The sequence below is a fragment of the Anguilla rostrata genome, chromosome 10 (assembly GCF_018555375.3).
Source record: "Anguilla rostrata isolate EN2019 chromosome 10, ASM1855537v3, whole genome shotgun sequence".
Lineage (NCBI taxonomy): Eukaryota > Metazoa > Chordata > Actinopteri > Anguilliformes > Anguillidae > Anguilla > Anguilla rostrata.
This window is the reverse complement of record NC_057942.1, coordinates 35,080,794-35,108,195: the sequence shown is the minus strand read 5'-3', so window position 1 is coordinate 35,108,195 and position 27,402 is coordinate 35,080,794. Positions and strand designations below refer to the sequence as shown.

At 45.4% G+C, this 27,402-nt stretch overlaps 1 protein-coding gene across 3 annotated transcripts; it reads left to right on the top strand.

Annotated features, from left to right (window-relative positions):
• Nucleotides 1-267: 267 nt before the first annotated feature.
• zfr (zinc finger RNA binding protein) lies at nucleotides 268-26,760 on the top strand. 3 transcript variants are annotated; one of them, XM_064296703.1, is made up of 20 exons: nucleotides 268-395; nucleotides 668-749; nucleotides 7,034-7,289; nucleotides 7,872-8,016; nucleotides 8,588-8,803; nucleotides 9,376-9,617; nucleotides 10,464-10,673; nucleotides 12,134-12,470; nucleotides 14,177-14,373; nucleotides 14,668-14,787; nucleotides 15,051-15,196; nucleotides 15,679-15,844; nucleotides 16,203-16,405; nucleotides 18,337-18,487; nucleotides 18,917-19,058; nucleotides 20,992-21,089; nucleotides 21,983-22,078; nucleotides 23,798-23,909; nucleotides 24,441-24,538; nucleotides 25,394-26,760. In XM_064296703.1, exons 1-20 carry the CDS (start codon nucleotides 359-361, stop codon nucleotides 25,574-25,576), a joined length of 3,237 nt encoding a protein of 1,078 aa, XP_064152773.1. In that variant the 5' UTR covers nucleotides 268-358; the 3' UTR covers nucleotides 25,577-26,760. The 3 variants fall into 3 exon arrangements, 2 of the variants coding, with proteins under 2 accessions (XP_064152773.1, XP_064152772.1); XM_064296702.1 differs by having other exon boundaries at nucleotides 7,872-8,064; XR_010323804.1 differs by lacking the exons at nucleotides 20,992-21,089; nucleotides 24,441-24,538; nucleotides 25,394-26,760 and having other exon boundaries at nucleotides 7,872-8,064; nucleotides 23,798-23,841.
• Nucleotides 26,761-27,402: the final 642 nt, after the last annotated feature.

The window sequence follows — 27,402 nt, the reverse complement described above, 5'->3', positions numbered from 1 at the left end:
TCTCCCTGTGTCTGTGTGGGTTCCCTCTGGGTACTCCTGTTTCCTCACACAATTCAAAGACATGCAGTTAGGTTCATGCCCCTCCCCCCTTTAGGAAACAAACAAGGATGTCTGATGTCTAAACCGTTTTTTTAAATCAAGGACTAACTAATAAATACGTAAGACTGGTCTTAAGGATAAAAATACATAAACATTCGACCTTGTGAAAAAAATTGTTTTACCCATGTTTAAAACTACAAATCCCATCGAATTCACACGAATGCGCATGTGCTCCAATAACCATTTCCTCGTCTGACCTTCTGTTATATACATATATTGGAAGGGTGAAGAGTCAGAGTTCGTCGGAAAACAGGACCCAATGATTCCCATATGCCCAGTTGTGTCCTTCACCTATGGTAAGTAAATTTAATAAAACAATTACATCCACCTTGTAGTAGATGTGTGAAAGGGTCGGGAGCCCATCTAAGATGCTAATATGAAAGAATTGCTGGATAAATGCGCCCTCGAGCCATGTCTGAGAGTGTGTTTACCTCTCCGTAATGCGCCTGGGCACACACGATATAGCAAACCAGAAAGCTCGCTAATATTAGCAAGTATGGTGCCAAAATCCCTAGTTATCTCGCCCACAAATGAGCGATCACTCTTCTTTTATTTATTTTCTCCGCAGTGCCCAGCCGGCTAGGTGAAGATGCCAAAATGGCTACCGGCAACTACTTTGGATTTACCCATGGTGCTGCTGCGCAGTACAGGTAAGCTGTTCAATAACAGAACAACGTTTGAGCGAGATAACTAATTGATATATTTTCTGTCAGGCCAGTTCACGTACAATTACAGCTTTCTATAACGTTATTAGCTAGCGTACTTATTGAATGATTGCTAGCTTGCCAGCTGCATATACAACTATTTATTGTTCACTGAGGCGGGGGGAGAAGGGGAGGGGTGGGCGATGAGCTTGAATTATCACACAATCGTAATGAACTGTATGTAGCCAGTGTATTAGAATAATAACTGTAAACATCATAATGCCTGCACGCGTATAACATTTCCATAGCTGGAGAAATGGTTTACGTGAGTTAGTTAAGTTAGCCAGTTGCCTGTATTGCGCGCACAAACATAACCAAATGTTAGCGTTGAGGTTTGCTGTCATGTTGGAAGTTAAAGCAATACGAATACAAACTATATTTCTGTCAAAATACAAAATCAACCAGTTCTCGTTGTCGCACTATTTGCGAACTCATAAGTAGTAACTATGCATCATTCTCACCAGCTTTGGGGGGATCAGTTTTGGGGTGCTATTGTTGGATCGATAGTTGGTTTTCTAGATGTTCGCCAGCTGGCTATAATTCAGATGTAGATAAATTACACAATCGACGATGGGCTGTTCAAGCTAGCCAGCTAGGCAACGATGTGTCAATTTGAGGGATTGTCGGTCTGCAGCATTGAATAGCCAAGCTTTGTAATTGTGGAGAGAACTAATGTCAAATCGGATCTGACGTCTTCAAGTGTCAGCGCAAATGACATCGTTCATTCTCAGTGGAAACCACGGCCACAACTCTGGCTGAATAGCTACCAGTAGCCTACGTTTTTCAAGGGCTGCTTGAATGTCAGATAGGTGTCGTACCATCTCAAGCGAAACTGCATCCCTCGAATAAGCCTATTTGACCGGTTTATCGTACAATAATTGATGTTAGCTACCAACTGCTTGCACGTATATTCAAATTTCACCTGGTTGGTATAGCTGATGTATTTATTGAACTAATTGGCTATGATTTTAAATTTGCTTGCCTTGTATGAAAATCGCTGGATCGATTTAATATAGCTAACGTAGATGTTCTTTTCCGAAAATGACAGGCTGCATTCGGAACAGATTCAAACATGCCTAGATCCTTCTGCATGCATTTCAAGCGTGAGCACATTGCACAACCATAGCGCAGATATATTTTAAAAATATAACATATTTTAAATAACACTCCTGTTTTTAAAAAGCAAATGTTTCTTTTTGTGGAACAATGAGTGTTTTGAGTTTATTAGTATATTTAGCCCCATGAACTAAACATTTAAATGATCACAGCCAGAATTTTTGCCGTTCCAAATAATTGTCAAAACAAAGGCTGATTCAATTAATCCAGGGGTGCTCTATGGGATTTTGCGACAATTTCTGTTCTTAATTATTTAATTCGCTAAATCGTGTCTTGAGCTGACGTTTGTATAAGCACCAGCTGCAGCCGCAGACTGCAAGTGTATTCTTAATATTTTGCTGTGCTCAGGTGCTGAAGTGAACCAGCATAGTTTACAGAGCTGTCAGAAAAAGGTAATTGGTTGGAACAAAAACCATAATGCAGACTGGCCCTCCAGGACTAGACTTGTGCACCCCTGAGTTAATCCCAAGTACGTGTAAGTGTTCAAAAATGCATGGCAAAGCATCTTTTCTGCAGCTTAATGCACATTCTGTGGAAGCCAAGGCTTTTCTTTTTTTGTGACTTTTGCAGTTAGTACTGCACACTTGGAGCACTGTCTGCCACTTGGCTTTTGGGTAGCGCTTTCTTATTTCCCCCTAAAAGGTCCCTGTTTTCTTTTATCTGACAATACTTGGGAATCTCTCATTTGTTTGAAAAGAAGTTCCTTTTGCTCTTTTTTATAGGCTTTTTTCTCGCTCAGAAAATTAAATTCTGATTGAGATTAGTGGCATCACAGCCGAAAGCCGCTCCAATAGACTCGGATTAAAATGTTGTTTCGGGTTTTTCTGTACACAAGGGACTACTAAAATTGGGGCCAGATGTTGCTTTGTGTTTGCCACATGAAAGCAGAGTTATTGCAACTTTTGCTGTATCAGAGACCTTGTTATTAAATGATTAAATTCCCATTTTATTTGCTGGAATCTTGAGTTTTCCTTTTCTCCAAATCGGATGGTTGTTGGCATTGCTGTATGTCGGGTTTGCGATGGTGAAACTGGGTTATCAAGCAACTTTAAAGTCAGTTTGTCTGATTCTCTAAATTGGGTGATTCAAGAGACTTATTTCTATTGAACCAAGTGCTAACTGTAGTCCAGTTCAACTGCTTCCATCACATGTTTAAATTTTCCTTGTGCACTTTCAAGTGATCTAATCTGCACTTCGTATAGCTGCATGTCTTGGCCTGGGCAATGTAGTCTTGTGGAAAATGTGAGGTTCAGCAGTAAAGCCAGAGAACCGAGTGGGAAAAACACCTCCCTTTCCCTCCCCTTCTTTGCTTGTGGTGTAGACCATCTCCCCCTTTTTTATGGTCATTTGAGAATGCAAACTTTGTGGAAAACTGATGTAATATTCCCGAGTCGTAAAGTGCTGGAGTGGATGAATTTCAGCTTCTAGGGGACCATGACTAGGAAACCTAGTATATGGCTGGGCCTAACACACATGATCCGGCCGACCAATGGTGTAACTTCTTCACTTAGTCACTCAGTCAGTCACAGACATTCGCGTTTGTAGGGCTGGCCCCGCTGTTGCGGTCCAGCCAAAAAGCACAGTGTCTTTCCCTTTAGATCCATCTGTGATTTAATATAGAATATTAAAATGAACTCCTTTCTGTCTTTAAGCTCTCATCAGTTCAGACAACCAACACTACATCATCATTTTAGCCATGCTGGTTTAATCTGAGGAGCAGCTGTTTTTGTTGTGTATTATCGGGAATGGAATAGTTCAGTTCACCCATGTGCACTGACACCTGATTTCTCTCTCTCTAGTTGATTAGGGCTGCATTACGTCAGCATTAGCAGTACAGTGAACGAGTCAACGTGTACTGAACCGTTTCCTGGCTGGCTCACTGCGTCGTTCCTTGCAGGTGTTATGTTTAGAAGGCTGTATGTGACAGGACGCTTCCTTTCTGCAGAGAAGCGGCAGGATATCCTGTCCTGACCGAATGCTCTGAATAATTTAAGCCTCCGAGTCTCAGTACAGGATTAATTAATGCACCACGCCGGATCCAATTCTACACTGTCAAATTCCTCATCCCGCGTTTCCTCTTCTAGGGTCTCTCGTCCGCGTATTTCTGTGCCCGAGCCACGGAAATTAACGACTGAGTTGTGTGCCGTGCGCAGCTTTAGTCTACAAACGCGGCGTGCTTGAGATTTCTTCCCGCTGTAAATGTGCGGTTTTAAAGCCGTATCGCTGTAATTGCCAGTCGTTTGAAGGTTGAGTGATATCTGATTGCCGTTAGCGTAGCCAGCTGTAAACGCGCCGGCGGAGGGAGAGGAGACGCGCTGATTTAATGCCCCGGACTCGGATCGTGAAAGTATTCCGTGAATGTTGAGCACATCCAGGTGCGCTAGGATGGAGAGAATCCTCAGCTCTTTGTCTTCAGCTATGTCCAGCAGTGTGTGTTTAGCGTATACTATACGATATAAACACGTACTCCTCAACATTCAGTGAATGATTCACAGTGTGCCTCCTTACAGTCCCCCCACCCCTTACATAGGTTGTCATGGGCAACAAGGCATGAGGCCAAGCCATTCTTTGGGCCCCTGTCTTGTATGTGTAACTGTGGGATGGGGTAAAGTGTCGCCCTTCTCATTTAAGAAACCTTTCATTAGTAAAGTATCTGCCACACCAACTCTGATTTCCTGTTGGTAGTGTCATGAATGGCAGTTTCAGGTTTCTTATGAGCTGTGGCTCATGAAGTTGCAGGAGAACCGGTGCTCCACCTGAGACAGGTGGGGGGGGGTGGGGGTGGGGCGAGTGCATGGGCCCTTATTGGATGAACGGGTTTCAGGTTCTCAAGGAACATCCGAGTGAATCACGGTTCGTGCTTGTCGCTACGTTTGTTACCGGCTTTAAAAATGCGGACCCGTTTCTGGGTGCTCGCGTGCTCTTCTGATCGCAGTTACGCGGAGAGTGTTTCGGGTTGCTGGCCCGTCTCAGATCGGCCGCACGTTTCAGAAAAAGGCGCTCCGTGCGCTCTCGTGTAACGTTCCGCACGAGGCAGCTGCGTTTCGCATGCTAAACTCCGCACATCAGAAAGATGTCCCGTCCGTGTATCTTTTCCCTTTCATGGTTCTTCCCTTTGAAGAGTTTCCTGGCCACGAACCAGCTGGAAGCCATCGCTGCCCTTAACATGTTTCATATTAGCCATTTTTCCGTGTTTTTCAGTGTTGGCTGCAGTCAAAAATGGTTAGAATGTCTGACTGGATAGAATTGCAGACTGCGGGAGAGCTTTCAGGCCACGCATTTCAACAAGCAAATGGTTAATGCGTCCCTGTTGCCATTCGTGGTGTTCTTTCATGTTTGAGCTTTGTTCTACTGTATTTTGAGGTTTGCAAATAAAAAGGTTGTTGCGCGACTGGATAGTTGTGCCATTTTTATATAGAAGAAAACACAAGGTTTTGAACACAAAGTAATTTCATTATAATTTGAGATGTAACAAATCCCAGGCTAAGAATTTGAAGGAAATGTCAAATGGTACAAAAAAAAGAAGAAAATACCCACACATGCAAATAAACAGTGCAGGTGTTAGGCTGCTGAGGTAACGGGTGAGAAATGGGAGTAAAGTCTGCATATCTCCATTACTGCTCCCAGAGAAACTGTCCACCGCAAGTCAACATTTCATCCCGCATTTGGAAGCAAGACCTCCACTCACTGAGAGGGAAATGTCCATGCAGTCTTTATGAGATTTCTGTGTGTATCATCACTGCCCTCATCATTTGTGTGTGCCAGTTTTCTGGGCACCTGCTTGTTTGTTACACAATTCTCATTATTTGCCTAAGTTGCCCTTGTCTAGAGTGGCTGTCAGTCTTTGCCTGAACCAGTTTAAACCCCCCCATATGATTGGTCGGTGTATGAGGTTCTTTAAGAATCTCATTTGATGGACGAATGGACAGTATACAGGTGCCCGCAAGAAACGCATTGGATTTTGCATTGTTCTTACGGTTTAAGCTATAAGCATCGAGCTGTTCGTTTCTCCTTTCTCTCTGTGTTTTTTTCCAAACCAGCACACACTTGTTCCACTGCGTGTTGGCCTGTAAAGGTAGCATCTGAAATTGATCTATCCGGAGCGCAGACTTCAGACTGTCTGTATTAACAGTGCGCATTACAATAGAGAAGCCAAGCGCTGAATTTACCGCTGCCGTTCATTATATTCACATTGAGCATGCAGGCAGCTGCATGTGTTTCCTACACAGAGAATTAGTGGCTGTTCGAACAGATTTTTCCCAGTCAAGATGACTGAGTTACAGGCTGTTTGGTTTACGAGCTTTGAATAAGATACAGATATACGCACTTCCTTTTCCTTCAAAGGGTCTTTTTTTAAGCCATGTGCCCCCACCCCCCCTTCACCGTGTAGGAGGACCATATCCTGCGTGTGTGGTGTAATGTTTACTAATGCATGATGTCTATAACATGCATTCATGTATAATGTGATTTTTATCCCTGACCTACTAAGTCATGCCATTCTCTTTCAGATACAATTCTGTATCTGAAACCATCCGAAACTAACCGATAATCTCTCGTCAGTGTAGAAAATCCAGAATCAAACCAGAATATGCCAATGGCTGTTCTTTTTTCTGCATTACATAACCGTTCGAGTCTTGCATGAAATCTCATGCTGAAAATGTATTGCTCCCCTCATTGTTGGGATCATAACTCCACCCGTGGTGAACGCCATTGGTTTTTGAAGATGAGGTACCTGTAATTAAGTGATTCATTTTTAAGCCTGTAAAACTCATTCAGGACTGTATTATAACTGTTCACTTCAACATTGTATTTGTTGAATTGGATTATATGTGTATATGTGGTCTAGCTTAAAGGGCTTTTCATATAAACATTTTAAATTAAAATCAGACATCAGTAAAGCAAGCTTATAGCACCATCTGTTAATGTGGAAATAAAATTTAGTGATTTAGGGCTGTTCATTCCTTGAAGCTGATGTATGTAATCCCAGTATTGTATGTGATCCCAGTATTGTATGTACTCCCAGTATTGTATGTAATCCCAGTATTGTATGTAATCTCAGTATTGTTTTTACACCCATTGACTTCCTCCATCTCCCTGTTCTCTGTCTCTCTCAGTCAGCAGCCGACGGCTGGGGTAGCCTACACCCACCCGACCACGGTGGCCAGCTACACCGTGCACCAGGCTCCCGTCGCGGCTCACACAGTGGCGGCCGCGTACGCGCCCACCGCCGCCACCGTGGCCATGGCCCGCCCCGCACCCGTCGCCTACGGGGGCTACCAGCCCGCCCACGCCGCCGCCGACTACGGCTACGCGCAGAGGCAGCCGGAAGTCCCGCCCCCGCCCCCGCCCGTCACCTCGCAGAACTACCAGGTACCGCCCAAAAGGCCCCGCCCATTTTCGCGTGGCGTACTCTTAGCGTGCGTGATTTGTCAAGCGGCTGATTTGTGCACCATGAGACTGTGGTTTTATTGAAAAAAATACTGATGAATATTATTTTCCATGTCATATGTTAAACAGCTGCATTTGATAGACTTCTAGTCTTTTTTTAAACATTTATGTGAGTGCAGTTAGAGGCTTGATAGTTCTCAGCACTCTTTCATTCGAATGGCCTACCCAATAGCACAGTGTGTATTCACTGTTATGGAACCCAGCTGGAGGGTCATACTTTACTTTGTCTCTTAAAGCCTGATTCAGATCTGGCCTGCAGATGCTTGTTGGTTTTTCATTGAAACGGTAGAAAGATGTGGGGCAAATTAAGCAAACTGGAAATTTCCCTGAAGGACTTTTTCTTTTCTCCCTCGCTCGTCGTCCAACGGGCGTGGATCGGGTCAAAATAACCGGAACGCGACTGGTTCGGGGCCCACCCGCCCCGGTCCCTCGACGTAGCGTGAGAGGCTACCGCGAACGCTGGCGCTAACGCTAACCCAAGCTGTGCTCGCTGTGTTATTGCAGGACTCCTATTCGTTTGTGCGGTCCACAGCCCCCGCTGTAGCTTATGACAGTAAACAGTACTACCAGCAGCCCACAGCTACAGCGGCGGTGGCTGCCGCCGCAGCACAGCCACAGCCCACTGTGGCCGAGTCCTACTATCAGACAGGTACGCTTAGCACATCCTGGGAGACGACATGGAAGAAAACTATGCAAGGTCAATACATTTTTTTTACGTTTACTTTCTCATTCCACTTTGAATAAGATGTCTGAAAATGATGATGACTATGATAATTTCCTAATGTTTCGTTAGTTTTTAGTGCATGTTGGGCTTCTTAATTGCTTCATGGTTTTTGAAGGACAAGTTTTTCCATGTTGACTGTGCTCGTTATTATTGCATGCTTTATTTTATGCGATGCAAATAAAGCCCTGTTGCAGTTATTGTAATTGTAATGAATTAATTCATTTACTGCTGAGATGTCCAATCCCAGTCCATTTCAGGGCCATTTTCACTGAATCACTTAAGCTGTTGAAGAATCAAATATTTCCTGTTTAAATGGTAAAAATTAAGTAAAGCTTTAGCTTTGCTCAGTCATTTACAGACATCAGTAAAACTTAGGGCCTGGAAATTCTCTAATTGGGATTGGACAGCTCAGATACCAGGTTTACAGTTATATAAATAGATTAATCTCTCGACAGGTTTTAAAAGTTTTCTTGTTTTTGTTCCCCTGTCCCCCTAGCCCCTAAAGTTGGATACAGTCAGGCTGGCACACAGTACTCGCAGACCCAGCAAGCCCGCCAGGTTACCGCCATTAAACCGGCCGCCCCCAGCCCCGCCACCTCCACCTTCTCCATCTACCCGGTCTCCTCCACCGTGCAGCCGGCGGCAGCCGCCTCGGTGGTCCCCGCCTACTCCCAGAGCCCCACCTACAGCACCAACGCCGTCACGTACGCCGGTAGGCCACGCCTCCCGCCGGCGTTCTCTCGCCTCGGGCTCCAGGGCCGTGATGGAAACCTGCTGCCTCCTAAACGCCTGGAACGGGGTGGCGTAGTGGAAAATTAAGAATGGGTGCCAGGGTGGATTCTTCGGAATGCTGTACTGCACGTAACACTCTCAGGAATGGTCTGCTTTACTGACTGTGGCAGCAGATTCATTAGCTTTATTCACACTGGACTTGCAGCATAGGAATTTATAATGGCTCTCCTGCTACAATGACCAGTAGTGCTGGTCCTAACAGCAGAATGTTTGTTGTGTGTTACCGTCGTGTTCCTTTGACACCTGCCGCAACATGCCAGTTTGTCTTCTGCTTGCATAATATGACTTAGCTTTTTGGTTAAACTGTTTGTAAGTTTATTATTCAGAAATATGAAGCTTTCTTTCCTTTCTGTGGATGGCCTCAGTAGTAAACTGGGATGTTACTGGGTTCCATTTTGGATCAATGGGATTAGTTGTTTGCTCTAAGGAAGTTAGAAGCGCAGCCATATTTCCGCATATTTCCATGACGTGCTCACTTCCTGTGCGATGCAGGGACGTCGTACTCCGGCTACGAGGCGGCCGTGTACTCGGCCGCGTCCTCGTACTACCAGCAACAGCAGCAGCAGCAGCAGAAGCAGGCCGTGGCGGCTGCCGCGGCGACCGCGGCCTGGACCGGCAGCACCTTCACCAAGAAGACCCCCTTCCAGAACAAGCAGCTCAAGCCCAAGCAGCCCCCCAAACCGCCCCAGATCCACTACTGCGACGTGTGCAAGATCAGCTGCGCCGGACCCCAGGTGAGCCCTGCCAGCGAGGCCCCCCCCACACCCCCACCCGGGGACCTGACGCTGTGTTGCCATAGCGATGTTTAATTACAGCCCAATCTCTCTGCGGGATAACTGGTTCATGCTTTTTACGAGCGAACTCCAGCCCGCGCTGTTAGGAGGCGGGTGTCGGTTACAGAAAACCACTGCCTGGCACTGGTGATGTCCTGTCTGCAGTTTTGTCTGAGAATGACTTGGCACTGACCGCTGCTTTCTGTTTGACCTGGATTCCGGAGTATATTGGACTATAAAATTTCGGCTTGTAGCGTGTTTCAGTGTAAAAATTGCTTTTGCGTCTGCGTTTGCCTCAGAGATGTGCTGGCAGTTATAGCTGCACAAAATCCTGTTTCTTTTTTTCTGGAATGAATTTTGAATAATGATGAATTGCATTTTCATTGTACCATTTTTTAAACGTAGGGTTAGCGTACCTCAATTGCTACCTAATTTAGAATCCAGCTGGACCATTAATGTCAGCCATCTTGAATCACTGGAGTTGGTGAAATGGTCTTTTTTAATGCCCTCAATTTCGAAAGCTATAACTCTGAATAGTGGAGAGAGGTTTGTTCTTTCAAGCTAACATTGTGTTCTGACGAAAAATGCTTGGATATTAAAAGTGCAAAGAAGCTTCAAAAGAAGGAGAGTAAGTTTGGTTCCAGAAGGTGTTTGGGGAATCTTTGAGACCTAGAATTGCCCCATCATAATTAATCAAATAGTTTTGTGGTTGAATACCCCTCAGTTGAACCCCACCTCTGGGTGTAATTAAAATAGTGAAGGTGACAGTCTGCCCGGCACCTTAAACGCCACTCCTTTTCCCCCCAGACCTACAAGGAGCACCTGGAGGGCCAGAAGCACAAGAAGAAGGAGGCGGCGCTGAAGGTGTCCCAGAGCGGCAGCGGCGCCGGCGCCGGCGGGGGGGGCGGAGCCTCTGCCCGGGGCACCCAGAACCAGCTGCGCTGCGAGCTGTGCGACGTCTCCTGCACGGGGGCCGACGCCTACGCCGCCCACATCCGCGGGGCCAAGCACCAGAAGGTGAGCCCGAGCGAGGCCCTCACTCGCGGTGTCTATGGCAACATCCTCCGGGGCTGTGACGCTAAGCTGTAGGATCCTTCGGGGCATTTAAGAAATATCGACGCTGCAATAAAAGATTAGCAAAAACCAATAACAGTCCACTCCAGGCAATTGTACTTCGCTTTGGATAAAAGCATCTGCCAAATAAATGAAATGTAATGTAATGCCTTTAGTACCCAGAATTCACTGTGAAACCGGAGGTATTCCTTCCTACCTGTAAGGTTGAGGAAGCAAATTTGTAAAAACAAATTAAAAAATGAAGCAAGAATGTAATTTGTAAAATGTAATTTCCAGAGCAGGAGAGCTGGTAAGTCCACAGGCTTTGGATTCGGTGTGATGATGGCAGCTGTGTTTACTACACACGGCAAAGGGTGAATTCAACCGGAATCCCTGCGTGCTTGTGGTTTTCAGATGCTTGCTGAATGGGGCTTGAGCCAATTTGAAACGATTTCGCGGTTTGTCAAACAACTTCTAACCATTTATCCGCCAATTTACCACCTCTCGTCCTCTGGAAATTACATTTACGAATGACATTCTTGCTTTATTTTTAATCAGTTTTGCTGCCTCAACCCATACATGTGGGAGGAGTACCTCCAGTACATTCTGGGTACTAGCAGCCTGGAGTAGACTGTTATTGGTTTTTGCTAATCTTTCATTGCAGTGTCGATATTTCCCGGACTTAAAGGCCCCTGTGAGAGGGGGAATTGGTCAGCTTACAATGTAAATAATTCAGTCTCTTGATTCAAAGTAGAAGGTAAAGAACAACAGGAATATTATTATCCTTTAAATTTGCTTTAGTTTTTTTCTGGGCAGCAACCTTTTTTTTTACTCTGCTTTTACACGGTCCTCTCTTTCAGTTCTAAATCTGCAGTGTAATCCCTCACATTTTGTTTTATTCCCATAACATAACTATCGCGGCCGCAGATGGCGGTAGGCTGGGATTTACTGCGCCGTGCGGGACCGCGGCACATCCGCGGCCGGGGATTATTTATCAGTGGTAACAGCCCTCCAGTCTCGAGTACCACCCTTTTGGAAAAGGCAGTTTCTGAAAAATAGGGGTTTGTGGGGACCTGGCGGCAGCTGCGGCCATGTCTTTGCACCCTTCATTTTGGGCCCCGGCCTGCTGATGACAACGGCATATCATTCTCCCAGATGGGATATAAAACATTTCGCCTATCACTGCTGTAGCCTGCCTTTGGGTTTACGGGATTACTTTACCGGGGGAATCCTGGAAGGTTAATTTGTTGTAGGGGGGATTAAATGTGCTTAGGTTCTGGAGCTATGGAGCTCTGCTTTTGCATTAAGTATGACAGGCCTCTGATGCGTGTTGTTGATCCCTTTACGGTGTGCGCCCAGTGGAAATGGTGAACAGTGACGTGTGCGTGCTGGTTGTGATGTGATTATTGTTGCCGTGCTGGTAGGTGGTGAAACTGCACACCAAACTGGGCAAGCCCATCCCCTCCACGGAACCCAGCGTGGTCACCCAGACGGCCACGCCCACCACCGCCGCCCCCAGCAAAACGGCCGCCTCGGCCTCCAGCGGCTTAGCGGCGGTCGCCAACGGCCCCTCCGCCCCGGCCCCGCCCTTCGGCCTCGCCCCCTCCTCCGCCACGGCCGCCACCTCCTCGACCTCCAACCTGAAGCCTGTCAGCATCGTCAACAGCGCGGGGGGCGTCGCCGGCAAGGGCCCCGCCCCCGTCGGAGTCCCCGCGGCCGCAGCCATCAAGAAGGTCAACACCCCCAAGATCAACTTTGTCGGTAAGAGTTTGCCTCCGACATCTCTTCCCTCTGTAGGCCTTCAGTCCCTCCAGCTTGTGTTTGGATTAATATTCCCTCATTATTGTGCTCCCTCAGCCTTCTAAATCAGCTTAAGCTTAAACTGATTTAGATTTGGCTTGCGCAAATCTTGGGAGTTTTAAAAGAAGTGATGTTGGCCAAGAGCAGACTGCCATAGTGAAAAACGCTGGCTCAGTCTCCATGCTGGAGTTTACAGATGGGCCCTGCATGCGTTTCGCGGCGCTGCTGCTCTGAAAGTCGGCCAGTTTTAGCGATAAGGGGCTGCCAGTACACGAGCGGAGTCTCTGCAGCTGACTTATCGACTGTTCCAAATCTGTTGCTTCACAGAATGATTGTCCTTTAATTACCGCAGGAGCTGCTGTTGCGGCTTGTGGTTCAGTGCGCGTTTTCCCGCTTGCAGGTTGCCGTGGAGCCATCCGTCATAATACCGCTCGCGTGCCCATCGAAGCTCTTCTGTTTAACGAGCGCAGGTTGGTGACTGCACTCCTTGAACGGAAGGGTCCGGGCACCGAGAGTCCAGTCATTCGTACAGCTGTGCGCATATTGTAGCATAGCATTTCACAACCAGATTCGCTGTGTATTCCGCTTTGCGTCCAAACGCTTGCGTTTGATTCGGTTTGAGATGCTGATCCAACGCTGACCTCCTTTGACGTCTCTAGGCAAGTTCTCAGGCCTCATTAAGTCCCCAGAGAGAGAAGTTTTTGTTTATGGCCATAATGCTAACAGAAGCCTTCAAATACAGCTTTTTTAATTTTTCTTCAACAATCTTTGGAATATCTGCCCCATAAAGCCCAGCTGTTTACTGTCTAGGAGAGCCAAGTTTGTGGTTCGGTTCGTTAAGCTCTTGAACTGCAAAATGAATGACTACTTAATCATGATTTAAAGAGGGAAAAAAGCTGAAGGCTGCCTGTATTACTGTGTTATTTATGGGGCAGATATCATCAGAGATGTTAAAGAAATATTTGGGCAGCTTGCATAAGCACATCGCCCACAACATTTTTTTTTTTTTGTTGTCTCTCGTATGAATATTCATTTACCAGCTAGATCGGAAATAAGAGTGTTGCTGGAAATGAAAGCCGTTGAACGTTGTTGCCCTCTGGACTGGTGTTTAATTACAGCCTCCGAGGTTGAGAATGTGGGCGGGGCTTGAAGTGCTTTTGATGTCACGCATTTGAGCTGTGCAACAGTTACATAATCTCAAACGCTGCAAGAATGAGAAGCATTTAATCGATCGCTTTCTCGCCGTGCTTGGAGCTTGTTTATATAAATGTATGCCGGTTGGCGAGCACTTTTCCTTCAGGTTTGTATGGAATGTCAGAACACTAAATCATACTTAAAAAAACTATATTTGAATTATTAATGATTCATTTGATCCATATGATTTGGCATTTCCTGTCATTCCTTCAGTTAAAAATCTTGCTGACAGAGGCTGGAGATTGATATCATTTTTTACTTCCGGCGGTGTAAAAATGGAGGTTCATAACATTTAGTACTTCCTGTGGTGTAAGAATGCTGATGGATAATGTATAGTACTTCCTGTAGGTTAAAGATGGAGTTTGATAACGTTTCGTACTTCCTGTGGTGTAAGAATGGAGATTAATAATGTTCAGCACTTCCTGTGGTGTAAGGATGGCATTTGATAATGTTTTCTACTTCCTGCAACGTAGGAGGAAGCAAACTGCAGACCACCAGTGCCAAAGTGGACGATGCGAAGACTGAGACGTCCAAGCCAGCGCAGCCCCCGATGGCCCCCCAGGCGCAGGAGATGAAGGCCGACGCCTCGACCGAGCCGCTGTCTGCGCAGTCTGCTCTGGCTGCTCTGCAGAGCGACGTCCAGCCAGTTGGCCACGACTATGTGGAGGAGGTACAGATTAGCGTCTGCGCAGTCTGCTCTGGCTGCTCTGCAGAGTGACGTCCGGCCAGTGGGCCACGACTATGTTGATAAGCACCTAATTAGCACCCGGATTGTTCTTCACTGTCTTATCTGTTTGGGCTCAAATGGAGGACGTTGCCTTAAGTGGGAGGGGGTGTACAGCTGATATTGGTAAAGGCATTGTGAGCACCACACATTTTGTTTAAGTGGTAAAAAATGGCACTAGAATCTGCTTTTTATTTCTCCGGATTGGTTTAGATTCATATGCACATTTGTCATTTTCAGGTGCGTAACGATGAAGGAAAAGTGATCCGGTTTCACTGCAAGCTTTGTGAATGCAGCTTCAATGACCCCAACGCCAAAGAGATGCATTTGAAGGGAAGGAGGCATCGTCTGCAGTACAAGGTCAGTGGAGAGAGATCCGAGACTCCATTCCGTGGTCCTTTTACACAAAAGCAATAGGATGCAAGCATACGCAATTTTATTCTTAACAGCTGCCTTTTGCGTCTGTGCCCATTATGCTGTGTCTTGACCAAACCACCTGTACAGGTCAGATACTCATGCATGGTAGCTAGACAGCAAGATTGTCTCTAGTCCTAGAAATGGGTGTCTGGCAATTTAAGTGATAATGCACTATAATGGTTCATTTGTTCTTCATTCTATTGCAGAAAAAGGTGAACCCTGACCTCCAGGTGGAGGTGAAGCCCAGCATCCGAGCGCGGAAGATCCAGGAGGAGAAGATGCGCAAGCAGATGCAGAAGGAGGAGTACTGGAGGAGGCGCGAGGAGGAGGAGCGCTGGAGGATGGAGATGAGGTGGGAAAGATTAGGGCTCGCAGAATAAAACACGCCTCCCTCTTCTCTCTGAGTCTTGCTGTAGTATGTACTGGAGTCGAGCAGTAACACACCTGATTCTGCTATTCAACCACTAGAGTCTTTGCTAAGCACCTTGATTAGTAAAATCAGGTGTGTTACTGCTTGGTTGAAACAAAATCCGACACCCACGCTGGTCCTTTCTGGATAAGATTGGTGACCCCTGCTCTAAAACATGAAAGCACCTAATCAAGAAAAATTAACAGCTTGTTAAAAATTCTGGGATTGCAATTGTGGTTGGAACTGAAACCAGCATACGCAGTGGTCCCCCAGGAACAAGGTGCTTTAGTGGCAGGAAAATGGTATTATTGGGCTGAATGGCCTGTTATGCTATGAGCGTTCCATGTAAAGAAAAGGCCAGCAGCCAGTAGGGGGGGCACTTGCACACAAATTAATGTTCAGTTAACCCCCCCCCCCCCCCACAGGCGGTACGAAGAGGACATGTACTGGAGGCGAATGGAAGAGGAACAGCATCACTGGGACGAGCGACGGAGGATGCCGGACGGGGGGTACCCCCCGGGTCCCCCTGGCCCCCCCGGTCTTTTGGGGGTACGGCCGGGCCTCCCCATTTCTCAGCCTCAGGGACCTGTGGTAGGTGCCCTGAAATTTTACTCTCCCCTCCGCCCCCATAACTGCAGGCTTTCTTTCCATTCATGGTCTGCGGTATGAAACTGGATGCTGATTGGCTGAGACTGCATTCTACAGGGATTATAAATCTTAAGCAGTAACAGTTATTCAGACAGCCTATTTGTGAACAGTATAGCTCCATGCATAAACCATTACTTCGAAAATAAAATTACAAAATTAATAATATTGTCATTTTAACTATGCTTCACGTCGTACCTAACAACTACCCTGTAGTCGTGGCTGTATGCATGATACAGCACTGCCTCTCGTGCTGTATTGCTTGATTAAAGCACGTGTCTAAAGAGCCGAGTGGTTGTTTCAGCCCCCCCGTCGCCCGGACTCCTCGGACGACCGCTACGTGATGACCAAACACGCCGCCATCTACCCCTCCGAGGACGAGCTCCAGGCCATCCAGAAGATCGTGTCCATCACGGAGCGAGCGCTGAAACTGGTGTCTGACATCATCACGGACCAGGACAAGGCCAAGGAGGAGGATAAGGACAAGAAGGATGTCCCGAGGGACAGGTGAGTCACCTGGTCTCGCCCCCTGTGGCCGGCATTGAATGCTGACCTTCCCAGTGCTGTGCACTAGCTGGACGTCACAGCCTCTCATAGCATTGCTTCGGAGAGCCAGAGGGTGGGAGGGGAGGAGAGAGGAAGGTATTCTTTTAAAATTTTTATTCCTGCCACCATTCTCTCTCTTTGCAGGACTGCTTCTTAGTTTTTGTACTTTAGCCAAAGATTTGATTATACACAGTGAAGCTCTCTGAGCACCCATACCGTCACCCCCACCCCAGTGTCTCACCACCGGATTTAGCATGTTTTTCTTTTTCCTTTTACTCTGTCTTTTTTCTTCTTCTTCTTCTTCATCCTCTTGGAGGGAGGTATTCTGTGTCTCATTGTGGTAGCTCTGCTTCATGGGGCTCCTGCAGAGAATCCAGTGCAGTAACTTACAAAAGCGAGCGCCGGCTACCTGCTGGCATCTTGAAGGGAGTGTGCGCTAGCATGTGTCCTCCCAGATTTTATAAGGAAGCTGCGGCAGTGAGACAGCCCTCCAGTTTTCAGTTATTCCAAATTTAAGCGAAAGATGCGGCATCCCTGTCCTGTCATTGCGATCGGATCAGCTTTAGCCTGGATCACATATTTTCATGTTTATATTCAAACGTTGTGGCGCTCTTCCAGATGACGAAATGGCAAAATCCCATAGGGCTCAACAAATCGCGTGGGTTGCCATTGCCTTCAACAGTCGGCCGAGATGAAAGCGAGCTTGAGCCAGATAGCTTTGACAAAAGGGGGGAAATGGTTATGTAAACAAAGAGCCAAAAAATAGGACGGTGCCAAGTGAGCCTGAATAAATAAACAGACTGGCTGAACCAAAAATGGCAGGAAGCTAACCACCCCTCGTGCCACTGAGCAAAAACATTTTCATCCGTTAAACCGAGGAAGAATCGCCAGGGGAAAAGACTGAAGGCTTGAGCTACAGCTCTCTGGAGAGGTGAACTCAAAAACGAACAAATCTGTTGGGCAGTTTGACAGAATAGCTTCTCAGAACTTAAGTCTTAGGACACTAGGCTGGAGTATCTTTTAGTCATGACTCAAATCATACAGAGCAACAAAAACTCTCTCCACCCCTCAGTGTGTGGTTTCCTTTGATCTTATAACTGAACAGTGAGGCTCCGCCCTTTTCAAATTCCAAAGTGCCTGTGGATTGAAATATTATACCAGTGACACTTATCTAACAGTGGTTACTTATTATACGCATATTTTTAATGGCAGATGAAAGCCTTAAGGTGTAGTTCCCTTCTTTCAAAGGGAGATTATGGTGGATATGTCATTTGCTCAACAGAAAAGTAACTGAAATCCTTTATTGTTGGAACAGTCGAGTCTGTGTTCTTTTTACTTAAATTTTTGCTTTACTATGCACCTGGAAAGATGATGGAGAGGTGCTTCTTTAAGGATGTCTTTCTGTGATCAAAGCATGCATTCAGCTCATTCTTGAGTCTGAACACTCACTTGGAAACCATAAATCTTAAATATTTCCTGTTGGATTCCAGTGCATCATGCCACATGAGACCGATTCCTTTTAACTCTTGGAGAAGAAGTTACTCTTCACATCCAGTGCTCATTGGATTATGCAGTTTCATTTTTTCTGCAAGCTTGCAAAGCTGAAAAAAACCAGTTTGTGGAACTGTTGTTCAAGGTTCCATTTTACTCTAACTCTAATGAATGAATTCCATGTAAATTGTGTTTTGGACTTTCACCAAAAGTCCAAAATGAGCCTCACTTCACCAAATAATTGCCTGACTGGACTCTTCATCTGTTCAGTATCATCTGTCAGCTCAAAAAGATGATGCCCTCAAGCCAGTGCATCAAACCAAATTTCAGAAGTATTTTTATTTAAAAGGTGTTCATGTATGTGAGTCTCTGCTTAAGTCGTGGCATACATCTGTTCCCAGGGCTCTGAAAGGGGTGATGCGGGTCGGGGTACTGGCCAAGGGCCTACTGCTCCGGGGAGACAAGAACGTCAACTTAGTCCTCCTCTGCTCCGAAAAACCCACCAAGAGCCTCCTGACGCGGATCGTTGAGCACCTCCCCAAGCAGCTCACGGTGTGTGGTCCTCTCGCCCCTTAAAAATCCAGCAAAGGCAACATGACAAGGACTATCCTCCCCTGGCCATAATGAAAAACATCTTTTTCTTTAATATCCATGGTGTATGATTATAAATTTGAACTCCAGCTTGTGTTATGCATATAAACTGAATTGGACGTTCCATTAATGATATGCCTGTAGGTACTGCCAATCTGTGACCGTTTGGCACCATTTGAGGCCTTTGCTAGTGTTCTCTACCATAGTTCTTTGTGGATTCCACACAGCTGCACAGTAGTAGTAATAATGGGTGTCCTAATTGTAATCACTTGTGCCTTCACATATGCTAGCTTTCCAAGATAAGCGCTGGCTTTGTCGCGTCAGGTGCTACTGACACTCTTGGCCTTTTCAAATGACCCCTCTCTCTTCCTTCTGTCTACAAACCAACAGATAGTCACGCCGGAGAAGTACGAAGTCAAGGGCTCCATCCAGGAAGCGGCCATCGTCCTGACGTCCGGCTCCGAGCCCAAGATGCAGGTCACCATCACGCTGACGTCGCCGATCATCCGCGAGGAGAACGCGCGGGACGGAGGTTGGAAAGACGTCACGCGCATATCGCCTCTTTCCTGGGGAATTAATCTTCAGATAAATCGATTTCATTTTTGTTGTTCTTTTGGTATCCTGAAGAGCCCACCTGCTGGCACACTTGGCAGTGATTATTAGAGAAGAAATGCCACGCTGCTGTAGAAGAATTAGTTTGAGCGTTTTTTGGATAAAGAGGGTTTCCCTGAAATTCTGCAGTAGCTCTCTATGCCTTCAAAAGCCTTGGAATGCGACACTGATTTCCAACTCTCCATAGTCAGCACAAAAGCTATTCAATGGTGAACGTTGTGATATTCAATTCATGGATCTCATGCAAATAGACCATCTTCATTTAGAATTCAACACATCCAACACATTTTAGAACAATCCTTTGCATTTTAAATGGCATGGTCCAAGAGAATAGTTTTGAAGGCAAAGTTTTTTTTTAATGAGGAACGTTCGGATTAAATTTCCGAATGACTTTCTTTTGAAAGTGTGCTCACAAACAAATTAAGATGGCAAGTTTTCACTGTAGACCAACATGCTAACGGATGGAACTCCCGTTCGTTGAGTTTCCCATTAAGTCCATATTGCATGTGCCCCTCATTCTATCTGTGTAGCTCAGGTGCCAGCAGTTTTGCTCCCGGATTTTATGCCCTATAACACTCTCCGGCACTCTAAAAGCGCTCCGTTAAAAAACCCAACAAGCATGATCAGTGTTTGCATTGTGGCAGTCTAGTTAAGTCCCAGATAAGATTCATTTTTGTTTCCTGTGCCCCAGGGGATACTTTCCACTCACCTGAATGTCTCGAAACCTTTTCCACCGGGTTGCTCAGTCTTTCAGGAAGATTTGCCTAAAATGGCTAACTTCTGGGTTTGATTTCTCTTTTTCTTTTTTTAAAAAAGGACCAGCTTGATTTCCAGAGAACCATTTTTAAATTGGCCTACTGCATCCATAACGTCCCCACAGGAAACAAATCTCTTGTCGATGTGTGGTGATACGTCACCTTTCCAAGGTCCCCTGCACAAAGATGGTGGTGCTCCCCTGAGTGAAACATGATCTTCCACACAAAGGCTGTGATCTCCTCAGGAGATTCCTTCGACAGTTCATTGGACAGGGAAAAATGTATCATACCCGGGCATGTGGACGTTAAACGTCCTGTCCACCAAAGGTCTCTCCATGAGAGACTAAATGATTTGTAGGACCATTTTTGAAAATGAAAAAAAGCCCCACTTTTATGAAATTTAGGTGAAAAGCAGGTTTTGACTGTGGGACCCCAGTTGATTCACAGTTCCAGCGTGTCTGTTATTGCCTGTTGGGTGTCCTTGGGGGAGTATCGGTAAGCTTCAGGGAGGAAGGCTTTGTGAGAGGAATCTTTGGGTGGACCTGGGATGAGAGCCACCGGTACACAGTGATTGTGGGGTTTCCGTACTGCTGAAAGAGGTATGCATGCAGTGATGTCCTAACCCTTGCTGAGAGCTCCCTCTTTCTTCCAGCAAGCAGCACCTGTCTTCATATGTCCGTAGCTTTACGAGTCCAGTCCAAAGCCTTCTTCGCATCCTCAGCAAACTTGTCTCCATCAGAGGCTGCTGGTGCGCCTTTGGAAGGATTTTTGACCAAGGTTTCCCCCCCCACACACCCCCCTCAAACGCTTTGCCACACCTCCTGTATCCTTCCACAGGATGCCGGTCTCACCAGATGGCCACGGCACCCTCAGAACACCAAACGTTCCTTTCAGTCACCTTCCCGTATTTTTCTCCATATGCCAAGTTCTGGCAAAAAAATTTACCAGACCATAGCTGCATCCTGGCTTGAGTCTCGACGTTATTGGTAACTGGGGTGCTCGGTGTTTGTGGCAGAGCGTTTGCGTCCGAGAACGGTCTTGCTGACCTGGTCAAACACCCATTCCTCACCACCCTTTGACAATTCGATCCATTTTTAGATGTAACCTGGGGTTTGGTGAAAGACCCAGCGGACGTCTTGGACAGGGTAAAATGCCTTGACGCTCTGGCTGCTCTCCGCCACGCTAAGTGGTTCCAGGTTCGGAACATCATTTTATTTTCTTATTGTAGCCTTATGAGATGCTTCTGTTTGTTTTCTTTCATTGTTTAATATAAATGTCATCCAAGTTGCGATTACTCTTTACCATCTACAAATACCCTATTTATTAAAAAGAAACATTCAGTAATGCCTGCAAGACTATGCTTGACCAGAAAAAAAATGTTGTAAATGGAATGGTCTTGGTTTTCTAGTTTATTATTTTAATTTTTCTTAACATTTGTGAACATTGAACTTTTTCTGGTCATATGAGGACAAGGCATCCTTGTAGTCATGGTTTCATTTTACACCACACAAACTCCAGCTTAGTCTGAAACATCATAAGGCTGCAGAGTGACTTGGCATCGGTGTGTCATCCGTAAGAGCTTTCATGTTGAGCGTCCTGTTCGTTTTTTCTCGTGATTTGCTAGAATGGGGACTGAGAGGAAAGGAATATCTGGCTAGCTTGCTGCGACGTCGCTCTCCGGCCGACGCGCTGGCAAAGCAATGCGGATTTCCTCAACTCGTTCAGTCCCCAGACTATTCTACCGGTTTTCGTTTTCCCTCCCACCTATATTTGGAGAACTTATTTGTGGACTATTGAAACTTGAGGTCAGGGTTTATAAGGTGACGAGGGGCCCCTCTCTCATTCACCTTACAAACTTTGAACTCTCTTACTAACTATGAGGTAAAATACTGCTGTGAATGGCAGCTGATCATAAACTACGAAAAAAGGCTGTGATATTTGGACCAATTACAAGCTTCCATTGTGAACAGTAGTGTTGCGCCTCTTTGAAAGACCCCCCCTTACCCCACTTCCTGTGTATACACGTTGGCTGATTTTTTTGTTGTTGTTGTTGGTGTGTCTCACTAAACTTGGCTTTATTGCACTCAAGGCTAGAGCCAATGGGCTGCAGTCCTGCGTGATTATTATTCGTATTCTGCGCGACCTGTGTCAGCGTGTGCCCACCTGGTCTGCGTTTCCCAGCTGGGTAAGTATCTGACTGTACCACCGCCCCCCCCCCCCAATCCATCCACACCCACCCCCCTACACGTTTCACATTCAAACCTGACTGTACCCCCTTCCATGCACGCCACCCTCAACCCCTCTCCCCGGTACATGTTTCTCTGTCAAGCCTGACTGTACCTCCCTGCATCCAGACACCCTCACCTCTTCCCCACACGTTTCACTTTCAAACCTTACTGTACTCTCCTCCATTCACACCCCCCACCCTACATGTTTCACTTTCAAATCTGACTGTATATCCATCCAACCCCCCCTCCCATTTCACAGTCTAATTTGCTTCAGCAGTCAAGGGAAGAAATAAAATATTTCTTTGCAGGTTTCCTGAGTTCAGTGTGCAGTAGTTTTTGTGACGGTCTCTGGTCGGATGCCTATAGAAAATTTAAAGTTCAAATTTAAATGCACCTCATCTGTCTGAACTGATTTGACCATCATACAGTTTCATTTTAAAAAGAAAATTGAGTTGGGAGAGGAAACCAGAGGAGAAGATGATTTCTACTCCTTTACATTAACACATTAGGCATATGCACTTATCCAGAGAAAATTTCTCCCCTTGCAAGTTATTTATTTATTTAGTTTATTTTATGTACAGTACATTTACTTATTATCTAGCATGGTATTTACTAAAGAAGTTCAGTTAAGATACCATGTTCAAGGATTCAATTCCCGTGCCACATGTGGGAATCATTCCTGCAACCTCTGGAGTTATAGGCTAATTTCCCTTACCATTATACACTACAATAAGAACTTTGACTTTTCTATCACTCGTTTGTAGAATGTGTCCACTTTGGGAAGACTATCCCTTTTATCATGAAGAGAAACAAATGGGTTGTTCTACCCTGATATCCTTGCTTTGTTACTGAACTCCTGATTCCTTATGGCACGAAGTCGTCAATTTTGAACAGATAGTTTTTCAAGATTTTAAGGCTGTATTTTTTTCTTCAGTGCAGGTGCACTGTTACAGAATGTAAAGCTTATGGTTATGCTGTATGTAATTTTATACCCTTTTATTTTTATTGCATGTGTTCATGCAGTTTTCATCCACAACCAACAGATGGCAGAAGTCAACTTAACAGTGAACCAGTCAGAAGTAATTTACGCTGGCAAAAAGCAGATTAGTCATTTTGTATCAACAGCTGTTTGGGAATACTTAACCTTTCCTGCAGTTGTAGATCAATGTGTAATGATTTCAGCACAGAGCTTGTTCAAAGCTGGAGCAGGGAAGTGGATGGTCTGTAGCTGGCCGCCTGTCTGTGAATCATCCCTTTTTTTTACCGCCACCTAGTGGACAGGAAAGTGAATTTTGTCAAAGGAAGTGCAAGAGATTTCTGTTCTGAGCTTATGTACTCGTGTGGTATGTAAAGAAGACAAATTTACCTGTACTTACGTTTAGCACATATATATAAATGTGTATGAATTCATACTCTCAGGAAGTTTCATACTCTTAAATAAGGCAAGGTAATGCAAATATCTGCCAGTGACCACTTAAATGCTGAGTAAGTACACTTGGCTTTAAGGTAGGATACAAATTGCAGTAATCCTACAGACATGGTTGATTGACCTTTTACACAAGAGTGATATAAGAAGTTCCAGACTAGCTATTTAAACAAACCCTCCCCCAATTTTCAAACCGTTAATATGCTTTGGGGGCTCCAGGCTGACCACACACACACATTTTTTTCCCAAGGCCATGGAGCTGCTGGTAGAAAAGGCCATCAGTAGTGCGTCCGGACCGCTGAGCCCTGGAGATGCACTGCGGAGAGTCTTTGAGTGCATTTCCTCTGGAATTCTGCTGCCAGGTAAGGGTGTGCGTGTGTGTGTGTGTGTGGTCCCTTCTGTGTGTGCGCGAGTGGCCCCTGTTGTGCATGAGGGGAGCGTAGGCAAGCTAGCTGAATTAAACAGGGCCACAATTCTGAAGGTTCACTGCTACTCTTAAAACCATGGAGCACTGAGCTCCTTCCTCGCATTCATTTAATCTTATGTTTGTCCCAGTTGATTAATATTAGTTCTGGGAAACCAAATACATTAAAACTGTTGACATTATTCAGTCAGCAGTAACTTGACTGTTGACTTGAGTGCAGCCCTTTGATATGAAGATTAGCAAGAGATGGAAGAAATTGCATGAAGCATTATTGTGAAGTATCCCAACCTGAACACCAGCCCAGCAATGCGATTAGATTTTCTCCAGGCTAATGCAGTTTCAGCTCAGGCAACTCAAAGTTGAAACACGGAGGCAGAGTTATTTAGAGGTTTGTTTGAGGGGCTGGTGTAGGTGACGGTAGGAGGAGGGAATAAGGCGTTAATGCACTGTGTGCGGGTTTGGTGCGCAGGTGGCCCTGGGCTGGTGGACCCGTGTGAGAAAAACCCCACAGACACGCTGACGGTCATGAAGGAACAGCAGAGGGAGGACATCACCTCCAGTGCACAGGTATGGTAACACCCGTCCACATACACCCTGTGTGCCCTAGTCACCCTCCAAGTGCCATCAGTGCATATGACTAGCACCCCTCCACAAACCACCCTACGTGACTCACCTCCAACCTGTCTCACCAGTGCACAGGTATGACTAGCACCCCTCCACAGACACCCTGTGACATCACCTCCAGTACACAGGTATGACTAGCACCCCTGAACAAACACCCTGTGACATCATCTCCGGTGCGTGGGCAGGGTACGGCCAGCACCCCTCCGAAATCCCCCAGTGTCCCTTCACATCCACAGCGGTCGCACACTTAACTGGAGGATTGTTACGGGAACAGGGTTTTCTACACCACCACGGCCGTACACTAGTCAGTCTCTTCCCCGGTATGCAGGCATGTGTCTTTTGGAATCATAAAAAGTAAATTGTTGCAGGTAAACATTGACTGTGGAGCTGTGTAAGAGGGCCATTCTGCTGCTAGCTTATTCTCATTTCATTTGGTTATCAGTACTACAGCACACATTAACACACTTCCAAGCACTTTGTCCTTTTTGATAATGACATGCAGTGAGTCAGACTTGTTTTTTTTTTCTTTTTCTTTCTTAAATTCCTGCTCAGCGTCTTGTTTTAGAGGTCACCCAAGGGGGAAAAGTACAACCCATGCTGTAATTGTGGTTTGTGGTTTCTCAGAACAAAGGATAAAGCAGTTTCCTAGCAAGGAATAGGGCCCTTTTTTTTCCTCTTTTCTTTTTTTATACACTTTCCTAGCTCCTTCTTGGTGAAACATTTGTGTGTAAGCTGAATTTTTATACTGTATAAACTCACTTTGTTTTTGTCCTTTCTTTCCCTGCCTCTGGTGTCCAGTTTGCCTTGAGGCTGCTGGCGTTCCGCCAGATCCACAAAGTGCTGGGCATGGACCCGCTGCCGCAGATGAACCCGCGCTTCAACGTGCGCAACACCCGCAAGAGGCGGCGCGACAACAGCGACGGCGACGGCGGCTTCGAGGGCGAGGGGAAGAAGGACAAAAAGGACTACGACAGCTACTAGGGACCACGACTACACTACTAGCCAGAATCGCGTGCGCCATGCGCTGGCTTTTTCATTTTTTTTTTTAAGGGTTTTTTTTTTTTTTTGACTACTTTTTAAAATCAATTCTTTTGACGTTTTCGTGTAGTAACCTCAGTCTGTCTCTGTCAGTTTCGTCTGCTAACCGTCGAGCAGACTGCCGCTGAAATGGGCATTACAGAAAACGCTAATTGTGCGTGTTGTGTTGTTGTTTTAGCTGCAGGCGGATCTGACCTTTAGTTCAGATGGTCGTTCACCCTAGCTGAAGCGGTCCTTACCATAGATATTTAAATTAGGAATGTTCATGACAAAGGCTTCCTAAGCTGCAGTGCCTCCCTCTGGAGCCATATTTAATTTTAATTTTGATTATTTTTTTAAAATAATGGAGTGTGCTTTCATTCCTCCTAGCTGTAAAGCCTAAAATAAAATTAAAGCCACATGAGTTAACTGCTACATTACAGTTGTAGATATTGACTAGACATAATTCTCAGATCTTTACGAGCATTTTATTTTTTAATGGGTCAAATTCAGGTTTGGCTGTCTGTAGCCAATGCGAAGCACGCAACCTAGGTTTGTGTAGATGTATTTTTGTTCTTTCTCAGAGTTGTAATGTTGAGTATGGTCTAATTTAATTTCACAAAGCAAATGGTATATAGCTATGGTCTTCTTGAAAGGCTGGACTGGAAATCTGTTAAAATGTCAAGCTAGTCTGATCTCATGTGTTCGCAGGTCCGTGTGGCATTGTATTACATTTCCAAAAGACTGATTCCTGAGAAGTTTGTGTTTGTAGTGCAGTTATTTCTAAGCATAGCATTAATATACAAATAAACTTATATATAATCTTGCAAGAGCATAAAAGTGTCAACTTATGATTAAAAAAAGACTTTTGCATGACAGTGTTTCTCTTTTGTTGTATTATGGCTTTTAATGTTTTGAAGGTTTTATTCACTAACAAGATGTACATCTTGATCTTTACCTCAGTTTACTACAGCATAGTACCTTTAAAGAAATATATATGAAAACTATTAAAACATGTTGGGGAAGGGGATGCATTTCATCAGTGTTGTACTTGCAGTTTTCAGTGTAGAACCAGACCTCTTTGATGACTGTCTCTCTGTCACAATACTGCATAACATTGGGCAGAATAAAGACATTTCCAGAATTAAGTTCTTTGTGTACTTTATCAATTATACATGGCGTGTAAATAACACTGAATTCATGCCAGCGATTCCTCTTACAGGGGCTTAAATTAGAAGTTTGGGCCTGATTATAGAAAAAAAAGATGAGATTGCACCATGTATCATTAAACATAATGTTACATGGCTCATGTTTACACTGACAGAGTTATAAAAAAAAATAAAGCCACGTAAGTTTCTAAGATTTCCCACTGGGGGAATGTTACGGCAGTTTTTGATGTTTCTGTGACTTACAGCAAAGTCCATTACAGTTTATTAAAACTCCTAACTCATATGAACTGCTCTGCAGGAAGGGGCGCACCCCATGGGGTTCCTCATTCACGCTGGGCCTTCTGGCTGTTCACAGTCCAGGATACCAAGAGAAAAGGAAATGTGTGTGGTGACGAAGCAGTGGATGTACAAGCATTTTCCTTTAGTGGGACTTCCCACACGTCCTGTTAATGTGTCCCTCACTAGGTTACGCAACGGTTAGAAAACAATGTTCACAATTTAGCGGCAGGATTTCTATTCCTTGCACTCCACAGTTGTCATTAAAACCAATGAGAGGAGCACGGACCATGCTGTGGCAATACCATGAAACATTTTTTATTCATGAAGCATTTATTTATTTTT